Source organism: Phoenix dactylifera, chromosome 1, assembly GCF_009389715.1.
Source record: "Phoenix dactylifera cultivar Barhee BC4 chromosome 1, palm_55x_up_171113_PBpolish2nd_filt_p, whole genome shotgun sequence".
Classification (NCBI taxonomy): domain Eukaryota; kingdom Viridiplantae; phylum Streptophyta; class Magnoliopsida; order Arecales; family Arecaceae; genus Phoenix; species Phoenix dactylifera.
The window spans coordinates 39,520,690-39,542,660 of NC_052392.1; the positions used below are offsets into that span (position 1 = coordinate 39,520,690).

A 21,971-nucleotide genomic window follows, 5' to 3' on the forward strand; every position below is an offset into this window, starting at 1 on the left:
CACTTCGCGAGCTCGTCTAAATGAACTAAATTAAAGAAAAGGAAAAGGGGAAAAAAAGAGACTGTATAAACTTAACTATCAAGCTCTAGATGCCAGAGTTTGGACCATCCAAGACTGAAAGCAACAGGAGTGGCGGCCACTGGGACGTTGGCCTCATCTACTCGTCAACTTTATTTCCATGCGCCGTCCCACCATTAAAGAAGGGTGCATTGTTAATCATAAATATGTATCAATGCCATCATGACACCTCCTTCTATTTTTTTTTTTTTTTTTGGTACAACATGACACCTCCTTCTATCAAAAGCACTTCATGCATCAATAGAATTATCAAGACGTTGGCCTCTAACGTTGGTAGGTGCATGGTACGACGACAGGAGTTGCGAAGGCGTTGTCGTTGGGTCACGCAAAAACCAGTATTGCTCTTCACCAACGCATGCGCTTTTCTTTCTCTCATTGAAACCAAACAAACTTGAGACTTCGTTTTATTTTCCTTTTTTACCCAGTAGGAAGAGCTCCTGTTTGATGAGGCCGAGGCTACAGGATCAAACAGGCCCTTTCAATCCCTTTCAGCACCTCTCTAAACACGGATCTCTCCAGCCAGTTCTCTTTTTTTTTTATCGCATATGGAATTGAAATGGGATTAACACAAAATTGCATTCCAGACATCTCTATTGCTTGGTCAATTCTTAGCTTATAACTCTCCCATGCTGTCCCAGAACTCGAAGTAATCAAACATTCTAGCTCGCCTCTAGTTCAGAAGCAGCTTTAACACATTACAGCTATCGCTTACTGGAATATCCAAAGGCATCTTATCTCAAGAAATTAAATTCCCCCGTTCAGAAGAAGTAAGGGGAAGAAAATGAAGAAGAAACAGCAAAGAGTTGGTGCATTAGGCTTTCCCCTCTAATAATTCGTGCCTGTTGAACTCAATCTCACCCAAAGATATTTCATCCACCAGAACTCTCTACCGGTTGGAGCCCCACCGCACTTATAAACATGGATCATTAGACATATGATGGGAAAACAAAGATTGACAGGAAAAACACCTTAAAGCTCTCTTATCAGCTGCGCACATATAACACCAGAAATCATTTCAAAGTAGGAATAAGATGCACTTTCAGCTTTAGAGCTATACTGTCAATTCTGATATTCTGGTATCGAATGGATTCCCTTCTATAACACCTGCAAAAATAACCTGCTTGAATATTAATTTCAACTAGTGCAATAACTTTGACAGATATGTCCTTTATTTCAGGAAGCAACAGTGACCTTCAAACATATATAGATCCTTTGCGGAGGCCTAAACCCAATCTAGTCAATACCTTGCTAAAATGCCAATGACGAAACTTTCTTTTGAAGCATATACATACAAGGGTGCAGAAAATTTTATGGAGATGCTGAGACAGGGCTCTTGAAGTGCAGATACCACAATATATGAACCCATCCATTCTAAATTGCGTACAGCTTCTTATATTCGCTATTCAGTATCTCTGAGTCTGATGCCACAGATACAGTCCATGAGTGTGACCTACTACCAGAGGCCCTCCTTATGTTTCTCAAGTTTTTCTCTTCGAGCCGGTGAACAATGATGCAGTAGCACATGGACCCCAGGGTGGTCAGCATAATAGAGGCACCGATTGCCATGGTAGACCAGGCAAGCCACCAGTCACTGTGGCCCACCACAACATACGTCAGTGAAATGAAGGAAACCGATATAAAGAGACATGCCAGCCACATCAGCTTGTTCATCACAAACACCATCATCCTCTTGGCCTTCTGCTCGACAACTATTAATGAAGTCTGAACAACAACCACTGCAAGAGAGATGAAGAGGGCCATTGAGTCGAAGACCAAAAAGATGATGAATGCTGCATTCTTTGCCACGTAAGCTTGTCCAAGGGTGTAACCTTCTTCTTCTTCTTGCGGTTGCTCAACAAACTGGCCAGGCACGGTGAATATGGCTGCAAAGGCCACAGTGGCAATGAGCACTGCAACGACTGTGTTAGAATTGATGGCATTGTTGAGACCTCCAATGTGCAGCTTCTGAAGTCTCTTCCTGATCTTCTGAACCCTCATTTGAGTCTGACGGGTTTGTCGGAGTTGGGATTGAACATCATGTTTTATGTCACTGACAGTTTGCTTTAGCTGCTTTGCAGGGTTCGGTGGATTTGCTTGCTCCTTTGCAACCACAGCACCAAACTCTCTTAGAACTGCAGCAATCTCTTCATGACAGCATTTTTCTGCAATACCCAGAGCAGTCTCACCAGCTTTATTGACTGCATTGACATCAATTCCCTCGACTGATAATAAGGCCAGCACTATCTGCAAAGAGGAGTAGATTGTATCATATATCAGCAAGAGACAGGAGAACTATAAAACAGACCTTAGGAACAATCAACTAATGTGGCTAAGTTCTAGAGAAGCATATTTATAGATGAAACTAGGTTGTAAAAAAACATAATATATATAGCTTCTTAAGATCCATAAATATTATCGAAGAACAAAAGGATCCACAATAATAACTAAAACCGTTCATATATCATCTACTCTAATCAACTTTTGTAAATTCTTCATTGATTATTCCATTAAGAACTACATCCTTTATAAGAGCAAGCTTTATGACAACCTGTCTCACTTCTTTCCAGGATTTTAAACTTCATTTGCAACAGCAGAAGGCGGGTCAATATGGAGTAAATGCCAAAGTAATAATTTTGGAGTGAGATTGAAAACCTTCATTATTTTGGAGATAACCTTCCTGATCAGTCGAGAGTGAAAATGTTGGCATGTCATCAAGGAAGTAGAAGAGCAAGCTATGATGACCGAAAACCAGCCTAAAACAGACCAGACACCATCAAACCATAAACAATATATCTACCAATTGCTTATTTCTCCTCAAACTTGGTAAAACATCACAGGCTACATATTCTGGCTACACCAGCTTTGCACTATTTAATCAATTAGAGGAATATCCAGGTCTGCATGTCTAACCGACCACCTGTCTTGATATGGTATGCACCCACAACAGAATAACCAAAGAAGCCAATAGTTGTCGATTCATATCTTAGTACAAGGAAATTTCTACTTAATGCACCTGCTTTGGGAACTCATCATTGCACCCACTTCCTAATCATTTCCTTGATATAATATTTTGAGAGATTCACTTCTCTGTACCCACCTGAATCTGCTCCTGCACCTGTTCCTACTCGGGCAACTAAAATCTTGAAGAAATTGGCAAAGTCTAGCATATGGATCCAGTTCATTGTGGATCCCTTGTTAGAGCCTAATCTCTGTTCAGTGCTGGGAGGATTTATGGCTAAAAATGAAAGCTTTGGACTTATGGTTTGTTTCCCACTTTTTTGGAGATAGATATTCATGCATGATAATTTGCTGGTTTGGGATTCAAATCAGGTGAGGCTGGCAGTCTGGTATTCACACACATTGTTGCAAACGCAAAAAAAAATATTGAAGGAAAAAAAGGAAGAAAAAATGTTAGATAGACCTTTTTTCTTTTGAGAAATAAATGTTAGATAGATCGTTAAGAGCCAAAATAGAAGATATAGGAAAAGAAAAAATATAGAGGCAAATATCAAGGGAAAAGAACAGAAGGGGGGCACAGAGAGAGAGAGAGAGAGAGAGAGAGAGAGAGAGAGAGAGAGAGCTTCACAGGTCGAGGACCTAACCAGTCAAAACAGAACAATACCGTCAATCTATACAAGGGTGTTGCTAGGCCTTGGTATTTCTCTCCAAATTTCATTAATCAAAGCCTGCAAATTCAGAAACACAATGAAGGTAGATATTTTGAAGATCAGTAATGTTTATGAAAAACATATAGCCTCTCCTATTAATAAGAAAAAGAAACAGGTCCAGTGCAGAGAAACCAGTGTATGATTTAATGAATTTTGAAGCATTTGGCTTCCAAAGAGTTCAACAGTAAGTTGTACCCGTGAATTGTAGCCAATTCCTTGCTTTCTGGTATATGTTTAATTAATTAAGAAGCTGGTACAGACAAAAAAGTAGGAAATTAATATGTTGAAGGTTGCAGAATTGACGGAAAGAAAGCATTACAAGACAATTTTCTATGCATGTTTGATGGGCCAAGGAATTTTAGAAAAGCATTCATATGTTGATCTGAAAGAAGAAAATCATCGCGATGTCAATACTATGAGAGCACAGATCACTGGCTGGTGCAAGATCCTTATGAGTCCAGTGAGACCTTTCTCAAGTTTGCCGAAAAATCTATATCTTTCATCCAGCAGATGAATACCATTAATTTCCTACTAATTGGCAAAACAACTTTTCAAGCAAACACATGTGAAGGTCACAAAATTGCAATCTCTTTTTACTACATTTCTCACTCAAGCTTAGATATCTGCAACCCATGGGGATTGATGGAAGAGGATCAAGATTAAGAGGATTGAAAGATCTTATCATACTTTTTGAGATTTTTCTGAACTATTTGGGGAGGAAGTCCAGGTCAAATTAAAAGATAATGTGCTTATTTGCACATCATCACTTTGCTTCAGAGTTGCTGATCACATGGGTGTTTGACAAGTCCTATTTTCAGTATTAGTCCTAAGTTTCACAGAAGTTTATTTTATGGGTCCGAATATGAGGAGCCCTTAATGATCCAAGAAAAATAACTTCTTACTGGACTTCAGTTAATCATAAGCCAAGTTTGAAAGTTCAGATGACCATACATATACCTTCTATATCATACTCATTAAGGTATCCTATACAGTCACTAAGGCTCTGCAAGATCCTCCATGAAACCAGGACTTGTCAGAGTTACTTCATTATGAAAGCATGATCAGGAAGAAGCCAAGTTGTAATTCAAAATGGAGAAACTTAATCAGTCTATAGAGATGGGAAAGCCAGCTCTCCTCGGTTTTTTTCATTTTTTTTTTCAGAAAAGCATCTTTTTATTACTTTAAGGTACCTGAGAAGGTTCTATCAAAAATAAAGGTACCTGTGAAAGTACTGCTATAATTTCTTGTTGACAATACTGCAACAAGTAGCTGGATAGTCCTTGTTAATTTTCTAGCCTTTTTCACACCATCTGTACTTGTGTGAAAAAACCTCAATGCTTATGTAGCATCAGTTTCCCACTCTTTCCATTCTCCTCCAACTCTTCAATGATTCCTCAGAATTTGCTGATATATTAGCAACAGTGAGGCTTCTCTCCATTGTTCAGCATTTTCAATAGAGTAATGCTCAACACATTAGAATGAAAAGGAAAGAGCCTCTCAGGACTTGGAGAATCCTAATTCAGAAACAGATTAGATGAGGGCAATGCACATTATATGGCACAGGAGTTTCATACAGTTGCGGGCTTAAATGAAAAAATGATGATAGAAACATCACATTTCTGCTTGATAGAATGACATAAAAGACAGGACAGGATTCCAAATGAAAGGTAAGCAACATGAAGCCAAAGAACTAGGCAAAATAGGACATTTGGAATATGTCCACGAGGATTACAAGCTTAGCTTAACAAGTGAAAGAGATCTATGGCATTATGCTTAGTGTTTTTAGGAACGGCGACAAGGAATTCTGATATTTGCAATTCATAAGATGCGGGCATTAGTATTTGAATAATGTCATTCTACCGAAATACAGATATACCGAATGACGTGCATCACACTGCCACCCACCAACCTATATATATAGATAAACACATGCACGCACTAAAGAATTCCTATTTTTAGCTTTTTCACAGGTCGCCTTAAGTTACTTAACAGAGAGCATTGGATGCTACATCACTAACTAATATAGTAAAATGCATTATATAAATGATGCACTTGTAGTAATATTGAATTACTATCCAGATTATTTACAGAATATGGAAAGTTGAATACAAATTTCTAAAGGAAACATATTAAAAGTTTTCTTTTTAGACTTGTACTGATAAGCGCAGCAAGACAAATAAGCAAATTGAACACTTCCATTCAGGACTGCAATGAAAGCGACAAAATGATGTGAACCAATACTAGCTCACTTGCTGAAAAGACTCAGCTTTGGCAAGATAACTAAATCTTATTGCCCTAATTTCATCCAGAAACTAAAGCACTTGTTCATGTAATCAGAAATGTGTCTCTAGAGCAACCAAAATTATACTTAACACTAAGAATATTAATTGTAGTAAGCTTACACGAAACTCTTGCAAGTCATTGAACCACCCACGGTAGTTCACATCATCAGCTAAGAGAAGAACTCAGATCAGTGATCAATCTTTTAGAATAAACTACAAAAAGACAAACGCTAAAATACCTAGCAATTATGTCATCACAAAGCACAAGTGTGAGACAAATCAGTGTGCCGACATTGTCACTTACCCCACAATTGCCCTTCCTAGTAGCAATATGCAATGGTCTGTTCCCCTTGTTATCTTCCAAATGAATTATTGACTTATCAGGCTTCAGCAGTTCTTGCACTATTTCGACATTTTGGCCTTTCACAGCCATGTGAAATGCTGTCTGCCCCTTCTTGTCTATTCTGAAAACAATGCTGGGGTCCTTATTTAAAAGGGATTTTACCACTTCTACATGGCCCATCCTTGCAGCTGAATGAAGAACAGTTTTTCCATTATTTCGTGCAATTTTGGCAAGGCTAGCATCTGTTTCTAGCAGAAGATTGACGACATCCAGATGGCCTTGAGTGGCGGCAGTGTCTAAGGCTGTAGAATTCAATAAATTTGTAGTCATAGCCAGTGCGGGGAAAAAATGCAACAGCTCTTTCAAAACTTCTGCAAAAGTCAAGCAAACCAAAGAGAGAATCAAATTTACAAATCGTCATAAGAGCACAACCAACATAATACAGTACAGAATCATAAACAGTCATAAAGTCCGACAGACTAATATCTAAAATTTTACATTTCAACATTTAGGGAGTATGAACAAATATTTTCTTTTTCAAAAGAATCAGATGGAACCATGGAAAGAAAACTTTCAGAGTTTGAGATACAGACATATTGTTCTTGGGATGTGGAAATCTATTAAGTGACAGGCTATTAAATTAAGCCACACTTCAAATAGTGCAGAGCACAACAAGAAATACATCCAGTAAAAACTTTTATCTGTGTTCACATTTTGTTAATAAAAAATGGAACAAAGAAATGACTATTGATAACTATATTCAGGGTATAAGAGAGGTGACCCATGCTTCAAAATGGTAATCATCACCAATTCCTCTTTTTATTCCATAATGAGAAAGTAAACAATGCATCAGTATGCTGTCCAAATTTGAAACCTTCCATCTTTATTTGAGTTTGTATGTACATTGTACATAACATGCAAATAAGTTCTAACAATACAAACTATAGCACAGTATAATATCTTACTTACAGGTTCTCAGTCATTCTTAACCATACGTATCTGGCGATACATTTAACTTAGATAAAATATCAACTGTGAAACTACTTGGTGCATCCTCTGGCCATCAGAGCAGGGGCTGCCATCCCAAGATCTTAAAGAGATCGTTTCAGATGTATTATCAGAAATCTCTACAATTATTTTACAACTTCTCAAATGTTGAATTGCATGTATAGGACATTTTCCTCCAACATCCAGTATTGACAAGCTACTTCCACAACCTAACAATCTTGCTATGTGTTGGCTTTTGCTTAAAAGTTATCAGGACCAGTCTCAAACAGAGAATTCATTTTGTATTCCTTGGGTGGGTCTTCTAGAAATCTTTTTGATTTTGCCCCTCTAGCTCTCAAATCATCCTTTATTTTTTTTAAGAAAAAAGTGAATTGTAGATCACTCCCTCCAGGAACTTAATCAGATACTTGAATTAATTTATGTTGGGATATTTGCTACACCATCTACTCTAACAAGTGTGTCCATCTGTGCCAAATCTCTGACTTCTTTAAAGTGTTCCCATTAACTTTCTAGTCTATTGAGCTTCACTCATTTTATTTTCCATTAAAAGCCTCCAACAGATTAAATCAAGCCAATAATATTGCCTTAATGTCTCCCATATCAGCTTTATTCCTTCATTTTTGAGGATTTCTTTTCAATAGAACCTTGTTAGGCCATGTTTTTCTTTTTTTTACTTCTCTTATATTTCGAGCATTTTTGTTGTCTCATATTTCTCACCCTTACAGCTGTAGTCAAGGATTGAAGTCCTGGTACTAGTACCCAATTCAGATTGCACTCGGGTTGGCCTGCTATCAAGACAAACTGAGATGGAACTGCTGACCATTAACAGCAAAAATAAATAGAAATGAATTTAAAAATAATTGCATCTCATGATGCCAAGCATCCCAAGTGTCAGGACACAACCATTATAGTCCATCCTGGACGGTGCTAACTGGAACAGTCAAGACCTCTCAATCGCGGTGTCCATGTGCATCCTAGGTACTGTTCTATCGTCAAAATGATACAGAAATGGCAGGATGTACCAGCACCCAAATCTTTATTTATAGCGGTTAATTAAGTTCTTTAATCAAATTCTAAACATGTTATTCTTCTTTATCTCCATATGTTACATTTGGACAGATCAAGGTCTGCCTTTCATCCATCAATTGGATTTTTTGAACTTCATGTCCACATTCAAAGTGGTGTCATTTAATCTTTAATAAGTCAATTCCCCTTCTCTTGATGACTTGCCTCCTTTTGATCAACTTTGTCCAGGTCTGGGAATTTTAGGGAACCTGCATCTATTTCAAAGGATCCACATCTTGTAGTCACCTGCTAGGCCTTGCCAACTTCACTTTGAGTTAACCGCACCTTCTGCTACAATGCTAGGTTAGTGCTCTCTCTATTCCCCCTCTCCTCTCCTTCTGTCCCCTTCTCTCAGAGTGTTTAGTTCAGTCTAGGCTTACATTGTTGAATGTGGTGCAACATTTCTTGCATTTTGGGTGTTTAAGTCATTTCACATTTCTGTTTTTCATCCTTAAAAATTATTTTTCACCTTACCCTTTAGCTGGATAAGAAGGTTATCATCTCATCTTGCTCATTCCAGGTTATGTTTGTTATTTCAGCAAGTTTATTTCCTAAAGATGTTCTCTTACTAGAAGCATATTAATCTACTTCCTCTCATATGATCATCAGCTCACCAGCATAGATTCACACATTTTTTTGCTATTCAAACTAGAGCTTCTTTTAAATGTCCCATCACTTTTGTTGTTATGCATCACTCTGTGGTTAACAATGACCATTGTAGTTTCCCTTGGAACCTTTCATCTTGTTCCTGATGTTTCCTTGCCACTATTTTTACATAATTTTAGCATGCTTTTTAGTTGCTTTAGTACCTTCCATGTGCTGATGCCACGTTCATGTCCCCTGATTCGTGCCTTTCATCCTCAAGCAGAACATTACTTCATCTTTCTAGACTGACCACATCTTATTTAGATATTTTACCCTATTTTGTGCCAGTACCTTTTATAAGTTCTCCTTGTGCACCAGCAAATCTTTAATCTCTCTCTCTCTCTCCGTGCATTTTAATATCCTGATAAGGCAGCTAACACCTTCTGGTTAACTCAGTGAGAATTCTCAACAAATCTACATAGTACTGTAAAATATCACAATGTATTCATGAGAGGATCAATAGAAAGTGAGCAAGCAGAAACATCACAAAATTAAGCAACAAAGAAACTGCTTATTGTCAAAGAAAACATTTACAACAACACATACATTGATTGTCAAATATAAAAATTCAGGCCATCTTATCCAATATCATCTTACAAGACAAAAAGAGATGGTGAATTCGATCATTTTAAAATCATAGCACCAATAACTATGCCAGGTTCCAGATTTCATAATATTGGTCATAAATTGACATTTGTTTTGACACTATGTAGTAAAACAGAAACAGAAAGAAGCAAATGTAGTTAATCTGTGAGATCAATAGATTACCCAGATGGCCCTGCTTAGCAGCAATATGAAGTGCATCAAAGCTGTTATTGGCCTTGGTGTTAGCTGATTGAAAGTCTGATACTTTCAATATCTCCCGAACAACCTCAACATGACCCTTCTCTGCAGCAACATACAACGCCGTCTCCCCATCTTGGTTCTGCTTGGAAATCAATTCTTTCAAATGGCTCTCACCGCAATCAGAAAGAATCCTCTGAACATGCACCGCATTGCCAGCTCTAGAAGCCAGATGCAATGGTGTATCCCCTCGCTTCCCAGGGCTATCCTTGTTCCTCCTCTCCTTGAAGCTCTGCTGTTTATCCATGGACCCCAACCGACCGCTCTTTTGTTTCTCAAGCGATCCCATCCGAAAGCTCTTTTGTTTCTCCATAGCTCCCAGCCGAAAGCTCTGCAATTTCTCGAATGCTCCAAGACGAAAGCTTTGCTGTTTCTCCATCTCCACAGTTAAATAGATCTTGGATAAAAGAATTTCCTTTTCCTTCCCTCTTCTATTCTATAACTTTCTAATCCATAATTTTACTCATGCCAAGCATCTCACCCAGAAACTGCGGCCAGCAAAATCTCAGTTTTGACTGGGAACAAGTTTTCCCCTAAAGTTATCACTGATTGGGTGGTCCTAGATCCCACGCACTAGCGAAGGATTAGAACCCATAAGCAGCTGCCTGGGGCTAAAGAACCGAGATTTTCAACTATATAGAGAAGAGGAAGAAAATAAATTGATGTGAACCCTCCAAGGCCTTTTAATTCATCTCCCTGTTACCCCGATTCAGAGCTCGGAAACAGTGGTTTAGCCAAGAATATAACCCAGAAAATCCTCCCGATCAGCAAATTAGTGGGGGAACCCCTCTTCCCGCACTTCCCAGAGTCCAAAATCCTTCTGAAAATACCTCCTTTCTTCCTCCTCCGAAAGCAAAACCTAACTCACGATCTCCAGAAAGCCAAACACAAGAAGGCACCAAAAAAAGACAAGATTTCGAAGAAAAGTCAGAAGCAAAAGCCCACTTCTTCATCCACAAAAAAACCCAACTTAATCTCGGCAAAACCACCAGCTGCAAAAACCCAGAAATCCAAAACACCCACTAATCTAATCACAGTTATCAAGAATCGAGAAAAGGAGGTACCTCTATGTCCGAAATCCAACACATACCAGTGCTCAAAATCCCACCTTTTTCCGATCTCCCCCACGCCACCCGAGCCCCCGTTCTTCTCCGATCCCAGAAAAGCTTAAAATCGGAAGGGCGACAGGGCTCAACTCCTGGTTGGCGACCCCAAGGCCCCTTTTTTCTTTTGCAACTTTTTACAAAAGCACTGTCCTCGGGTAGCTACGCCGCTCGTTTTCCACAAGAAAATGGATTCCTCATCTCCAATGGCAATAATCTCTCTCTCCCCCACGATAAAACTCCCCCGCACGTACCTCCCGGTCCGGGCCTCCTGGTCCTGTGGGATGCGTCCAAGGTTAGGCGGCTAAAAAAGTGTGGTGGTGGTGGGAGAGCGAGAGAATGGTGGGGACAGCGCAGACACAACAGTCCAAGAAAGCAGTGCGCAAAGATTCCAAGGTCGAGGAAGGTGGCCTCCTCCCAATGTGACGAACAAAAATCTTACAGCTTCCACAGCGTTCTCCATCAAAGGACACGTCCGCCTTTTCGCGCATCTCGAGGCTAGCGGAACCGCATTCTCCTTTCGTCTCCCCAAAAACTCACCTTGCTCTCTCCTTCCTCTTCCGGCCACCCCACCACCATTGCCGACTGCCGAGGTGGCTCCACCATGCCGTCGCCGACACCACCTCCCGCTTACCATCGCCGGCGTCCCGTACTTCAATACAGAGAGACCTTCAAATCTTCCACCACCATACTCCATCGCCTCTCGGATAAGCCCTTCTAATTTTTTTTTTTTTTCGCCCGAGGCAGCTCTCCATTCTCGGCCCATATGGTACTATTCGTATGGCTGGCCACATAGACAGCTACCCAATCTGCAGCTTCATTAGCTTCAAAAAAAATATTTAGCCTGAAAGACACTCTATCCTTTGTTATGGCCCATATCCTTAGATCCTCCTGGATCTAGCTGGTCACCGTGACCAAGTCACCCTTCAAGATAACTAAGCGAGCTCGCAATTTTAGTCGAGCATGTCAGAGGCCTGCCCAAGCGGCTCTAAACTCTGCACTAGAAATCGAAACATCGAATAGCTGACTACTATCTTGATGTTTGGGTCCATCATGATAATAAATTCTGCGCCACCCCGCGTAAGTCCGCCCAAGAGAGCATGATCTCGTCATCAGGCATGGCCTTGACTTCTTGGCTTCGTTAGTTCTGGAACGGTGGTACATCATTGCGAGGCTTTGCACCATTGTTTTACGCAATTGTAAGTAGACTTCTATGGTCTTGTACCTTTTGACGCACGTGAGAGGTATCCAATACCTTACTTTTATTATTTCAAATGGATTTCATATGAAAGTTTCACTTAATTATTTGATTTTTCAAGAAAATATCTTTTTTTAAAATAATAGACATTTAGGGGACATCCAATGATTTTATCCATTGATTTGATGTCTCGGGCTTAGACTTAATAGCAAAATAGTTCGTGAATAGCTGGATATGTATCATTTTGTAAGAGAATAACTCAATTTTGGCGAAATCGATAATTAGGTACTTCAATGCACATAGGAGCAAATTGAGAGCCACCACTTATCTATGTTGACTTATAATGGTAAGACCACTAAAAGGGGCTAGTCGAAACATGATTTGCGTGTGGGGTAGAGAGTTTTAAATGATGATTGATGATGATAGTGAAGACTTAGTGGGAAGAGATTATAGGTGCTTTTCTTACATCCTCTTTTTCTTTTTATTTTTTATTTGAGGTGAAGGGAGGCTGAAGGGCCACACAGATATTTTATCAAGTATAAGAGAAAAGAAGTCTAAAGATTTTTTTTTAATGTTATCAATCTAATATATTATTTATTTGTTGACTCTAGAAGGTGGGAGATCTATTAGAGCATGAACACAACGATATATGCAATCAAGGTCAAAAATATCAAAGCGACTCGCTAAATTTCTTATTGATTTTTATTGATTTTATAGTTCAATACTTTGGATGACTTGCGAGTTAGTAATATAAGAGCAAGAAATAAATAAAGCTTGATAATACTTAAGACAAAATTGTGTACAGAATATATTAAATTTTAAATATAATAATTCCATAAAATATACAGTAATCATTATATTACTTAATTTAAGTATCACACACACATGAATTATTCTTAAAGGCTAATTTTCATTTAACTGACCTGAATGAACTAGTGGTCCACCAACCAACTTGGTTGATTTTTTTTATATAAATCTATCAACAAGCCTACCAAATGGATCATTATGTTACATCAGCATCATTTAGATGCTTTAACTCACATGTTCTTTCTTACCAAAAAAAATCACAATCTTTGTAGAATTAGCAAATCAAATCAAAAAGTCAATTCATAAAGCATGAGAAATGACATAAGCTTTATTTTTGAGAAAAAATCTCCTACCTCATAAGAGGACCCCCACGGACATATATTTAGTCCCATATCAATTATTCGCTAGGTAAATCTTGGCTACTTATATAGAATCAAGGAATCCCAATAATATCTTTTGGCTAATCTTTTTGAGTGAGATACTAGATTGTTATAAATGGTATCAGAGCAGATCCAGCCCATAACTTATGTGGACTAGAAGACATTACAGCATAGATCCATTAGGGTTGACCATGGGCCCATCATAGTGCTTATAATTAGATTTGAATAGATTTGAACCCTTAACATAACAAGAACGTTAAGGTTTAAACGGGAGGAGTATGTGAGGATCCGTGCGGGCGTATGTTTAGTCCCACATCAGTTATTTATTAGGTGAATTTTGGGTACAACAAATAAATCCAAATAATATCTTCTGGCTAGTCTTTTTGAGTGAGATACCGGATTGTTGCATCTCAAGGTCCTTCACATTTCCTCCACCATTTGTTTTGTTCAAATAACGTCACTCCCTACCATTAAATCCATAGGATACTGCTTCTTTATATGATCATACAAACTTAGGGTAGTTAGCTGTGCACAAGGCCATTTTTAAAATCCATCCCAACGTGAGCTTTCTTATAAAATTTTGATTTGGAAGACTAATCAAACACTGGACTTACTGAACTGCTTCTTATTTATTAGATAAATGCCTTGTTCCAATAATTTTGTCTATTTATCATCGACAAATAGATAAAAAGAATGGACAAATAGTTATATGCAGTATAGCTATCTTATCCACTGTCCGCCATGAGCAACCTTCACGTTGGTCAAAATAGCACGATATTTATGCTTGTAGTTTGCTTCCAACCCTTTGCTTGCAAGACTTTTTCTCTGTTCCCATCTGCCAATGAGAGGCATATATATATATATATATATATATATATATATATATATATATATATATATATATATATATATATATATATATATATATATATATATATATATATATATATATATATATATATATATATATATATATATATATATATATATATATATATATATATATCAACGAAAAAATAATTAGGCAAAGAGCGAGCTAGAATGGTCCAAAAGATTACAAGTCTCCCTCTAGTCTCAATGTTTGGCTTAAATTGCTATCACATACAGGTGACCGTTAAATGTGCAGGCTTAAATTGAAGGATCCTTAATTGTTTATGAAAAAAATTAGAAAAATGTTATTATCTCTTATAAAATTGGATCCAATTTTTTTGTTAGCAAGGCTTCGCAAATGTGTCAGTCCACATGTTGCAATTCGGACTTAATAACACTAGTAGTTATTACTAAATTGTGATTCAAGGGCTAACACTGGCTGTTGTAACATCATGATTCCATTTTGAAAAAGAAATAAAGAAATCGATCAATGGTTGGAGTGGCCAAATTAGAGCCATTATCTCAGATATAGCTGAGACTGATGGTTTTGGAGGGGGCTGGCACGGCCAGATATTGATATTAAGCTGAAACCTACAGCTCTTTCGCATATAATTAATGGCTAACCTCAAATCCCTAGCAGAATCTACGATAAGTACGATATTTTCTACTGTTGCTTGTAAGATTTCTAATTGTATTAATTAGGTAATAAAACTAAACAAAATAGGATCGAGGGAACTATATGCCATTTGAGATTAGAGACATGTTCATGATGATCAGGTAACTCTCCATGCTCGGCTGCCCACGGCTTGCTAAACCTAGGGCATGCTTTAGATGATGTGAATCAACATTGGGTTATGTTTATTGAGCCTCGATGCGCACCAGAAATATTTCAATTTCTTTTTTTAGTTAAGATAGATTAAGTTCAATAACGTATTTATGCTATCAGGTAATTCTAAGATTTCATGTGATAATGGAAGAGACTACACATGCATATGAGATTAGAGGAGGAATTAATAGTTTTACATATCAAATAACTATCTCGTGCCACAACATATTAATCTCGGTAATTTTGCGACTCAAGAGCGATCATAAACAACTCGGTGGCACAACAAAACCAGAGGTAGTGCCATCGGCGTGATTACAAGATGCTTCTGCTGGCTGGTTCTCATAGGTGAGCTTGATGTCTTGCAGCTCAATTCCACTGCATGGATTGCTTGCACTGCAGTCAAAGTTCATGGCCACTTGTGATGCAGATGATCCTTGGATATCAGTGTATGTCACCTCACTTATCTTCACGCCAGAACTCTACCCAAAACAAAAGAACATAAAAGCTTAATAATTTTGTAGTAAAACAGACTTTTAATTTTAATTGAAAAATTTACGAGTACCATCAACTATCTCTTATTATAGTCCACTCAATCTTGGCCAATGACCCGTTACGCTCTAGAGTCCAATGCATGATGAATAGCCTTGTAGTTGTAAAATGAAACAATTGACAACAGCCCAAGCCCATGTTTGCAGTTGGGCTTTGCTAATCTCGGCCCATTACAGTGCTAGAATTGATTTTTTGCAATATTGTTCCATGATTTTTACTCTCTCTCTCTCTCTCTTATATACGCACAGAAGAGTGTGCATGCATGCATGCGCACAAATTTATATATGTTCTCAATATTGGATGCTGGTTTTATCTATTTTAGGGGAAGTCCCGGATTCAAAGTTGTGGATATATGCTGTGAATTGGTTTTAGCCCAAAACATGACATCGATTACCATTGGATCACTCCTCATGCAGGTCTAAAAGCAATTCTAACTTCTTGATTTATCTATCTGCATAGATCTCGAAGTAACCAATATGCGATCCAAAGATGGATTCATATATAAAGAGTAATGCTAGAGGGACAAGTCTAGTGGGGATTATCACACTACATGAATTGGTGCAATTCACCAGCTGGGTCTTGGTGCAAAGCGCCGTCGAAACATTTACTCGAGACCAAGATTGAACCCAAAGTATGGTGCCGTTCTCTCCGTTTCCCTAATTCATGGGGGATGACACCAGCCCTAGCATCGCATCAATTTTTTCATCCTCTACAAAATGTATTCTTCTTAGCTTTGATTAGCACCCTATAGCATATAATTTCCAAAGTACGCGCTCCCCACTAATGTCCTAATCAACGTAAAAGAAAACCGTTACGCTATCCCGTATTTTTGTGCACGCTATTCACGTTAACATATACCAAGGCACATGAATAGTGGAAGCCGCCCCACCTTTATCACATATTTACCCCTTGATTTGGACTTAATTTCATTACCTTGTCCGCGCATCCACGGTGGCCGTTGCAGTAATTCTGGTCGATGATTATGGGATTTTGGACATTTTGCATCGTGGCGTGTTCGAACACCACACCCCTGACGAACCCTTGGCTCGGCCTCCCCCACGTCTTTATCCGCAGCCCGTTCTGCGTTCCCGTGAACACCGCCGTCCTCACCGTCACGTTCTCCACCCCCTCCTCGTCATACTCCTTCCCCAAGCTCCCGATGCTGCCAGCCACCAGCATCACACGTGTGCACGTACGTCAGAACAACAAAAGACTTCCACATGTGCGAAACACAGTACTTAAAGCACCATGGATGCAACATGTAACGCAATGTATTATGATATGCATGCATGCATGTTTCCCTAACCTTATGCCATGGCCAGGACCGCAGGTGACCTGCTCGATCCATATGTTCGTCGTCCCGGGCCCGATCGAGATGCAGTCGTCGCCGGTCTTGATGCCGGTCCCGGTAATCGTCACGTCGGCGGATCCCTGGACGTGGATGCCGTCGGTGTTGGGGCTGCTCCCCGGAGCTGTGATCTTGACACCTTGCACCGTCACCCCCTGGCAGTCGTCGATCACAATGTGGAACATCTCGCTGTTGATCGACGTCAGCCCACTGATCATGATGTCCTTCGAGCTCTTGAACGCTAAGGACTGCATGAAGAATTCATGAATTACTTAGTCGTGGGAAGATGGAGAGAGCAAGAGGTGAAGGCCATCCCACGACGCACGTACCGTTGCGCCATCGGGGCAGCTCCCGCCGGCAGCCTTGCAGGACCAGAGAGACGAGCCACGACCGTCGATGGTGCCGCCGTGCACCGAGACACCCTCGACTTGAGCAAACACCATCCACTCCCCGACCTTTCCGAGACTGTCGTAAGACGGTGCAACGAGGGTCCCGTCGATCTGGAGAGTGATCTTGCTGCTCTTACAGGGGCCACTGAAAGTTATCTGACCCACCAAGAAGAAGCCCGCAGGTACATGGATGGTCGCCGGCTCCGGCGAGCCGCAGGCAGCATCCCATGCACTAAGGAATGATTTGCTCGAATCCGTCTCGCCGTCCGATTTAGCGCCAAAGTCTGTGAGGTCGTAGACTGCTGCTTTTACTGATGAGAACAACTGGACGAAGAGTAGTATTAGAACAAGAAGTAAAGAATTGATGATGAGTTGAGCCATGAGACTCTAGTAATGAGTCTATGAAGGAAGTTATCAGGCTGGAGTTAAGTGGATAGAGGCTAAAGGATCAGTAGAGAGATGCTTGGAGGGAGATGGATGGTGTCTGGTTGCTTGGTGGGTGGGTGTTTAAGTATATATAGAAAATTTTGGGAGGTTTTGGTGGCTGCGAGAAGAAGGAAGCATCCCCGAGATTTGAGACACATGAAGAACAGTGAAAAACCCCTTATTTATTCCACTGATTTTGTAGAATAATTAAACCAGTCCTTGAAGTCCCTTGAAGGAAACGAAACGCAAGCATAGTGATAAGAGAGTGAAGGCACCGAGACTGGGTCTCAGTGGGTCCAATTATTGTGTGTGAAATATATTTTTACCGGTGATTTTGGAGACTGATGACTTTGCTTTTTGTTGATTAACTAAGGACTTTGTTGACACCAAAAAAAAAAGTAGTAATGACTTTGTTTGTTTTTCTAAGTGCGACAGATCCAGAATAGCGGAGCAAACTTCGGAGAAGAAAGCGGAGTTACTTGGAATATAGGCAAAGTTACGTGATCCGGGAGGGAATTTAAGGTCGTAACTCGCGGGGTTAAAGATACGACATGCATATAGGTAAAGATCGTATATGACCAACTAACCCCGCATGCAATGGATTTAACCTCAAGCATTGGAATTCCACTTGAGGGTTGACTATATCTGTGCCACTTTGGTTGGAAGATGCTCATACTAGCATCATCATAGTGTAAACATTCTAGCCATTTTCACAAGGACTTCCAGCGTCCGCAGCTATTTTTGATAAAACTTGACATTAAGCTCTACGTCAAATGGTTTGTCTTCCGATTAAGTGCTTGTTTGGTTCGGAGGAAGTGGAATTGAAGGGCAAAAGTCATCGCTTCAGTGCGTTTGGTTCAGCTCCACTTCGTCAAAAAAGCTTTGAATTGACTGCAGCATAGAGATCGAAGGGTATCCAAAATCACTTCAAGATAACCTTTTGAATATTTGGATACACTGAATCAAACATCCCTTAAACTCAAACTAATGTTCTTGTTCATTTCAATCATTAATTTGACCTAATCTTGGATGGTCTGATACAATCTAATCTCAACATGCACAACATAACGTACGTGAGCCTTTATCCTAGCTATATTAATCAAAAGCTTTTCGTTAGGACTAATTAGGTGCTTTCTCAAATGGCAAATTACATAAACCTTCTAGTGCTCGTAGCTATATATTATACGAGGGTAAACTGCAATAGATTAATTAATGATGTAATATACTAATCTTGAGAGATTCTACAATCACAATAAAAGAATGCTAACTGCCCTCTCTTTGGACATCGCTAACATCCAAGCTTCTACCTCAGCACAGCCGAAGGAAAAATGGACCTGTGTCCGTTGCAAGTACAATATTTCATGTTTCTTTTATTCCTCTCCTATTTTGTCTGTTGCAAGTACAATACTTCATATGTTTCTTTTATTCCTCTCCTATTTTGGTAACATGCCCAAAATTTCCATGGTAGCCTTATCTTGCCGTTCTTTTCTCCGAAGTAACATGCGAGAGAGATCAATCACCTCTCTTCCCTCCAACCAGGAAATAGATTCAGGACTCCTAACATACTTATATACCTTTGTGCCCATGCATCTAAAATATCCAACTTTTTACATAGGATCTCTCGCCCACCGATCCTTTGTGCTCCCACTTACCAATCCGCCCGTTCCTAAAGAGGTATAAGGTCTTATCTATATAATACAATACAATGCAGCAATATTGACAAATAAATAGCATGTCTTGCTCCCAATATATTTCCTCCATAAGTATTGCTCATTAATTTTGAACGGACTGCTAAATAAGTGACGAACGAAATGCTCAAACATAACTCAAATAAGGGAAACTAATTAGCAATCTTAAACTTCTAGTAGTCTCCGAATCATTATAATAAGTCCATGAATTTTGGTTGCATACGCTCCATGTGCAATGTATAGGACTCGTTTGGTTCATAGCAAAAAAATTTTCTCACTAGAATGTTTTCCCTAAAAAGATGATTCTATAAATATAATGCCAGAGTAACTTATATTTGGATGAGCATCTAATTTTCTAAAATAGTACTTTTGGAAAAAAAAAAAAAAAGAACACCAACTTCTAACTGGTGAAGGATATGGGTTCTTTTTTTTATAAAACACGAAAATCTTATTTTCATGAAATTGCTACTTATCTATCTTTTTTTAAAAAAAATCTTCAATCAGATAAAAAATATTTTTTATTTTTTTTACTATATATATATATATAACTTGCGCTCAATTCCGAACATGGTTGGTCCCTGGTATTCTTTGCAACGGCCGTCAACTTGCGCTTTGCAAGCCTGAGCAACGCATTCACGTCACGCGCGAGCACAGCGAACGAGCGAATTGCGCGGTACGTGTCGGCGTGTCGGCCTCATGATGATGGTAAGCTGACTTCACCGAGATGTTTCTTGAGAGCTAAAAAAAAGTCATGAATGGAAGCATTCAGCCCGAAATAACGGCCATCCCTTGATTGGCGGCTGCAATCTCGACTTCATGTGCAACGACGCTGGTTTTTCTGCCCATGCAGCTGACCTCTACAAGTTTGTAGAATAGGTTTAGTTATGTAGGCTTAGCTTAGTATATATTATATTTTCTAAGCAAAATGATGGGAATCTCTCTTACATTAATTTTGTTAATGCAAAAGGGAGAAAGAAAAAGCCAATGAAACATGGCCTCTCTTTAAGTGCACATGAACAATTTTTTTGCCACATGGTGAGAAGGAATTTTGGTGCAACACATGATTTTGTTGCCAGACACAACTGAATTGGTTGATTGTGAAATTGACAAATCAAAAAATAAATATTTTGTATGTAATCTATTGCACTTAAATTTTTTTTAATGATAAATTATTGATTGGACCAGATCCACTAGTTGAGTAGTAGGGTGGAGCAGTCCAACCACGAACTAACACGCATAAAGACGGACAAAAAAAAAGGGAGTAATTTCGGTGTATTTCTACATATTGGTTTGTGGTTGAACTCATCAACCAGCTCAGCGGTGAATCTGATCCGATTTAAAATTTTATATTTTCTATATGTCAAAAAGGAAAACTCGCCTCAACCAAAACCCACCTGCCCGATCCTTTCCTTATAGAATTTCTTTGTCGAATAGTTGTCACCTCACATGCACTAACAAACCATAATAAAGAAATACACTATATCTCCAATATTTCTTTAGAATATTCTGATCTATTTCCTCTTCTTTTCTTCTTTTCTTTCTTTTGTTTTACCCTTTTTCCCATTTTAGCAGCTCCGATTCCATGGTCCATGCTTATGGGTTTGTTTTTTGAGGAAGAAGAAGAGGGATAACTCCATCTGAATTTTATTAAAGATTAAGAATACAAGAAAGAAAGAGTACAACAAGATAAAATAGAAAAAAAATGGAGATGGTCCAAATTCTCATACAATCATCCAAAAAAAATCATAAATTCAAAATTCAAAATGCTCCCACATAATTCATACTTTGAAATTTAAAATTAAATTTCAAATGACTAAATAACCCTGTCATTGCCATCAAGAAGCACACTATAACAATGCCGCCAAATAATGCCAAGAGAAAATACAGCTGGATTGTTGACGTCGGATTATGGATTTGTGAATTCTCAAACATCTGAATATAATTTCTTGCTCTGAAGTCTAACACAACATGTTATGATTCTCAAGTTTTGATCTTCTTTTTGGAGCATTTGTTGGTGAAGAACACGAACCTTCTGATAGTTTTGGGAGTTCCTACTTAGAAAAATGATATATTGAGATCATGTTTCAACTAAAGAATGTAAGCAACCTAGGTTTTAATGGATTATTAATTTCTTCTGCCTTTGTCACACCCTAACCCGATGGCCTCAGCCGAGCACGTGACAGACGGCTACACATCTAAAGGGTTTAACCTCATAGAACATGTAAGGCCTGCCTTTTGATTTGTACGTATTCACATAATTCCAAACTTAAGCAGTGGTATAAATAAATAATCAAATATAATGATTCAAAAGAAATAATCTACAAATAATAATGAATAAGAATAAGTCTAATCTAATTGTTCAAAGAAACACTAATCAAATATCTTTTAAACCCTAAGCTTCTCACTGCTCGATCCCAAGCCCCGTCTATTCTCCCGAAAGAATGAGGAAAGATAA

General features: G+C 38.9%; 2 protein-coding genes across 2 annotated transcripts; both read right to left on the reverse strand.

Annotated features, from left to right (window-relative positions):
• Positions 1-1,149: 1,149 nt before the first annotated feature.
• On the reverse strand, positions 1,150-11,299 carry LOC103706064 (ankyrin repeat-containing protein At5g02620-like). The gene is made up of 3 exons (XM_008790035.3): positions 9,858-11,299; positions 6,333-6,742; positions 1,150-2,322 (listed from the first exon to the last, which is right to left on the reverse strand). The coding sequence occupies exons 1-3, from the start codon at positions 10,309-10,311 to the stop codon at positions 1,450-1,452; spliced, it is 1,737 nt and encodes a 578-aa protein (XP_008788257.1). The 5' UTR covers positions 10,312-11,299; the 3' UTR covers positions 1,150-1,449.
• Positions 11,300-15,223: 3,924 nt separating this feature from the next.
• LOC103706063 (polygalacturonase-like) lies at positions 15,224-17,940 on the reverse strand. Its single transcript, XM_008790034.4, has 4 exons — positions 17,343-17,940; positions 16,972-17,261; positions 16,599-16,827; positions 15,224-15,595 (listed from the first exon to the last, which is right to left on the reverse strand). The coding sequence occupies exons 1-4, from the start codon at positions 17,781-17,783 to the stop codon at positions 15,377-15,379; spliced, it is 1,179 nt and encodes a 392-aa protein (XP_008788256.2). The 5' UTR covers positions 17,784-17,940; the 3' UTR covers positions 15,224-15,376.
• Positions 17,941-21,971: the final 4,031 nt, after the last annotated feature.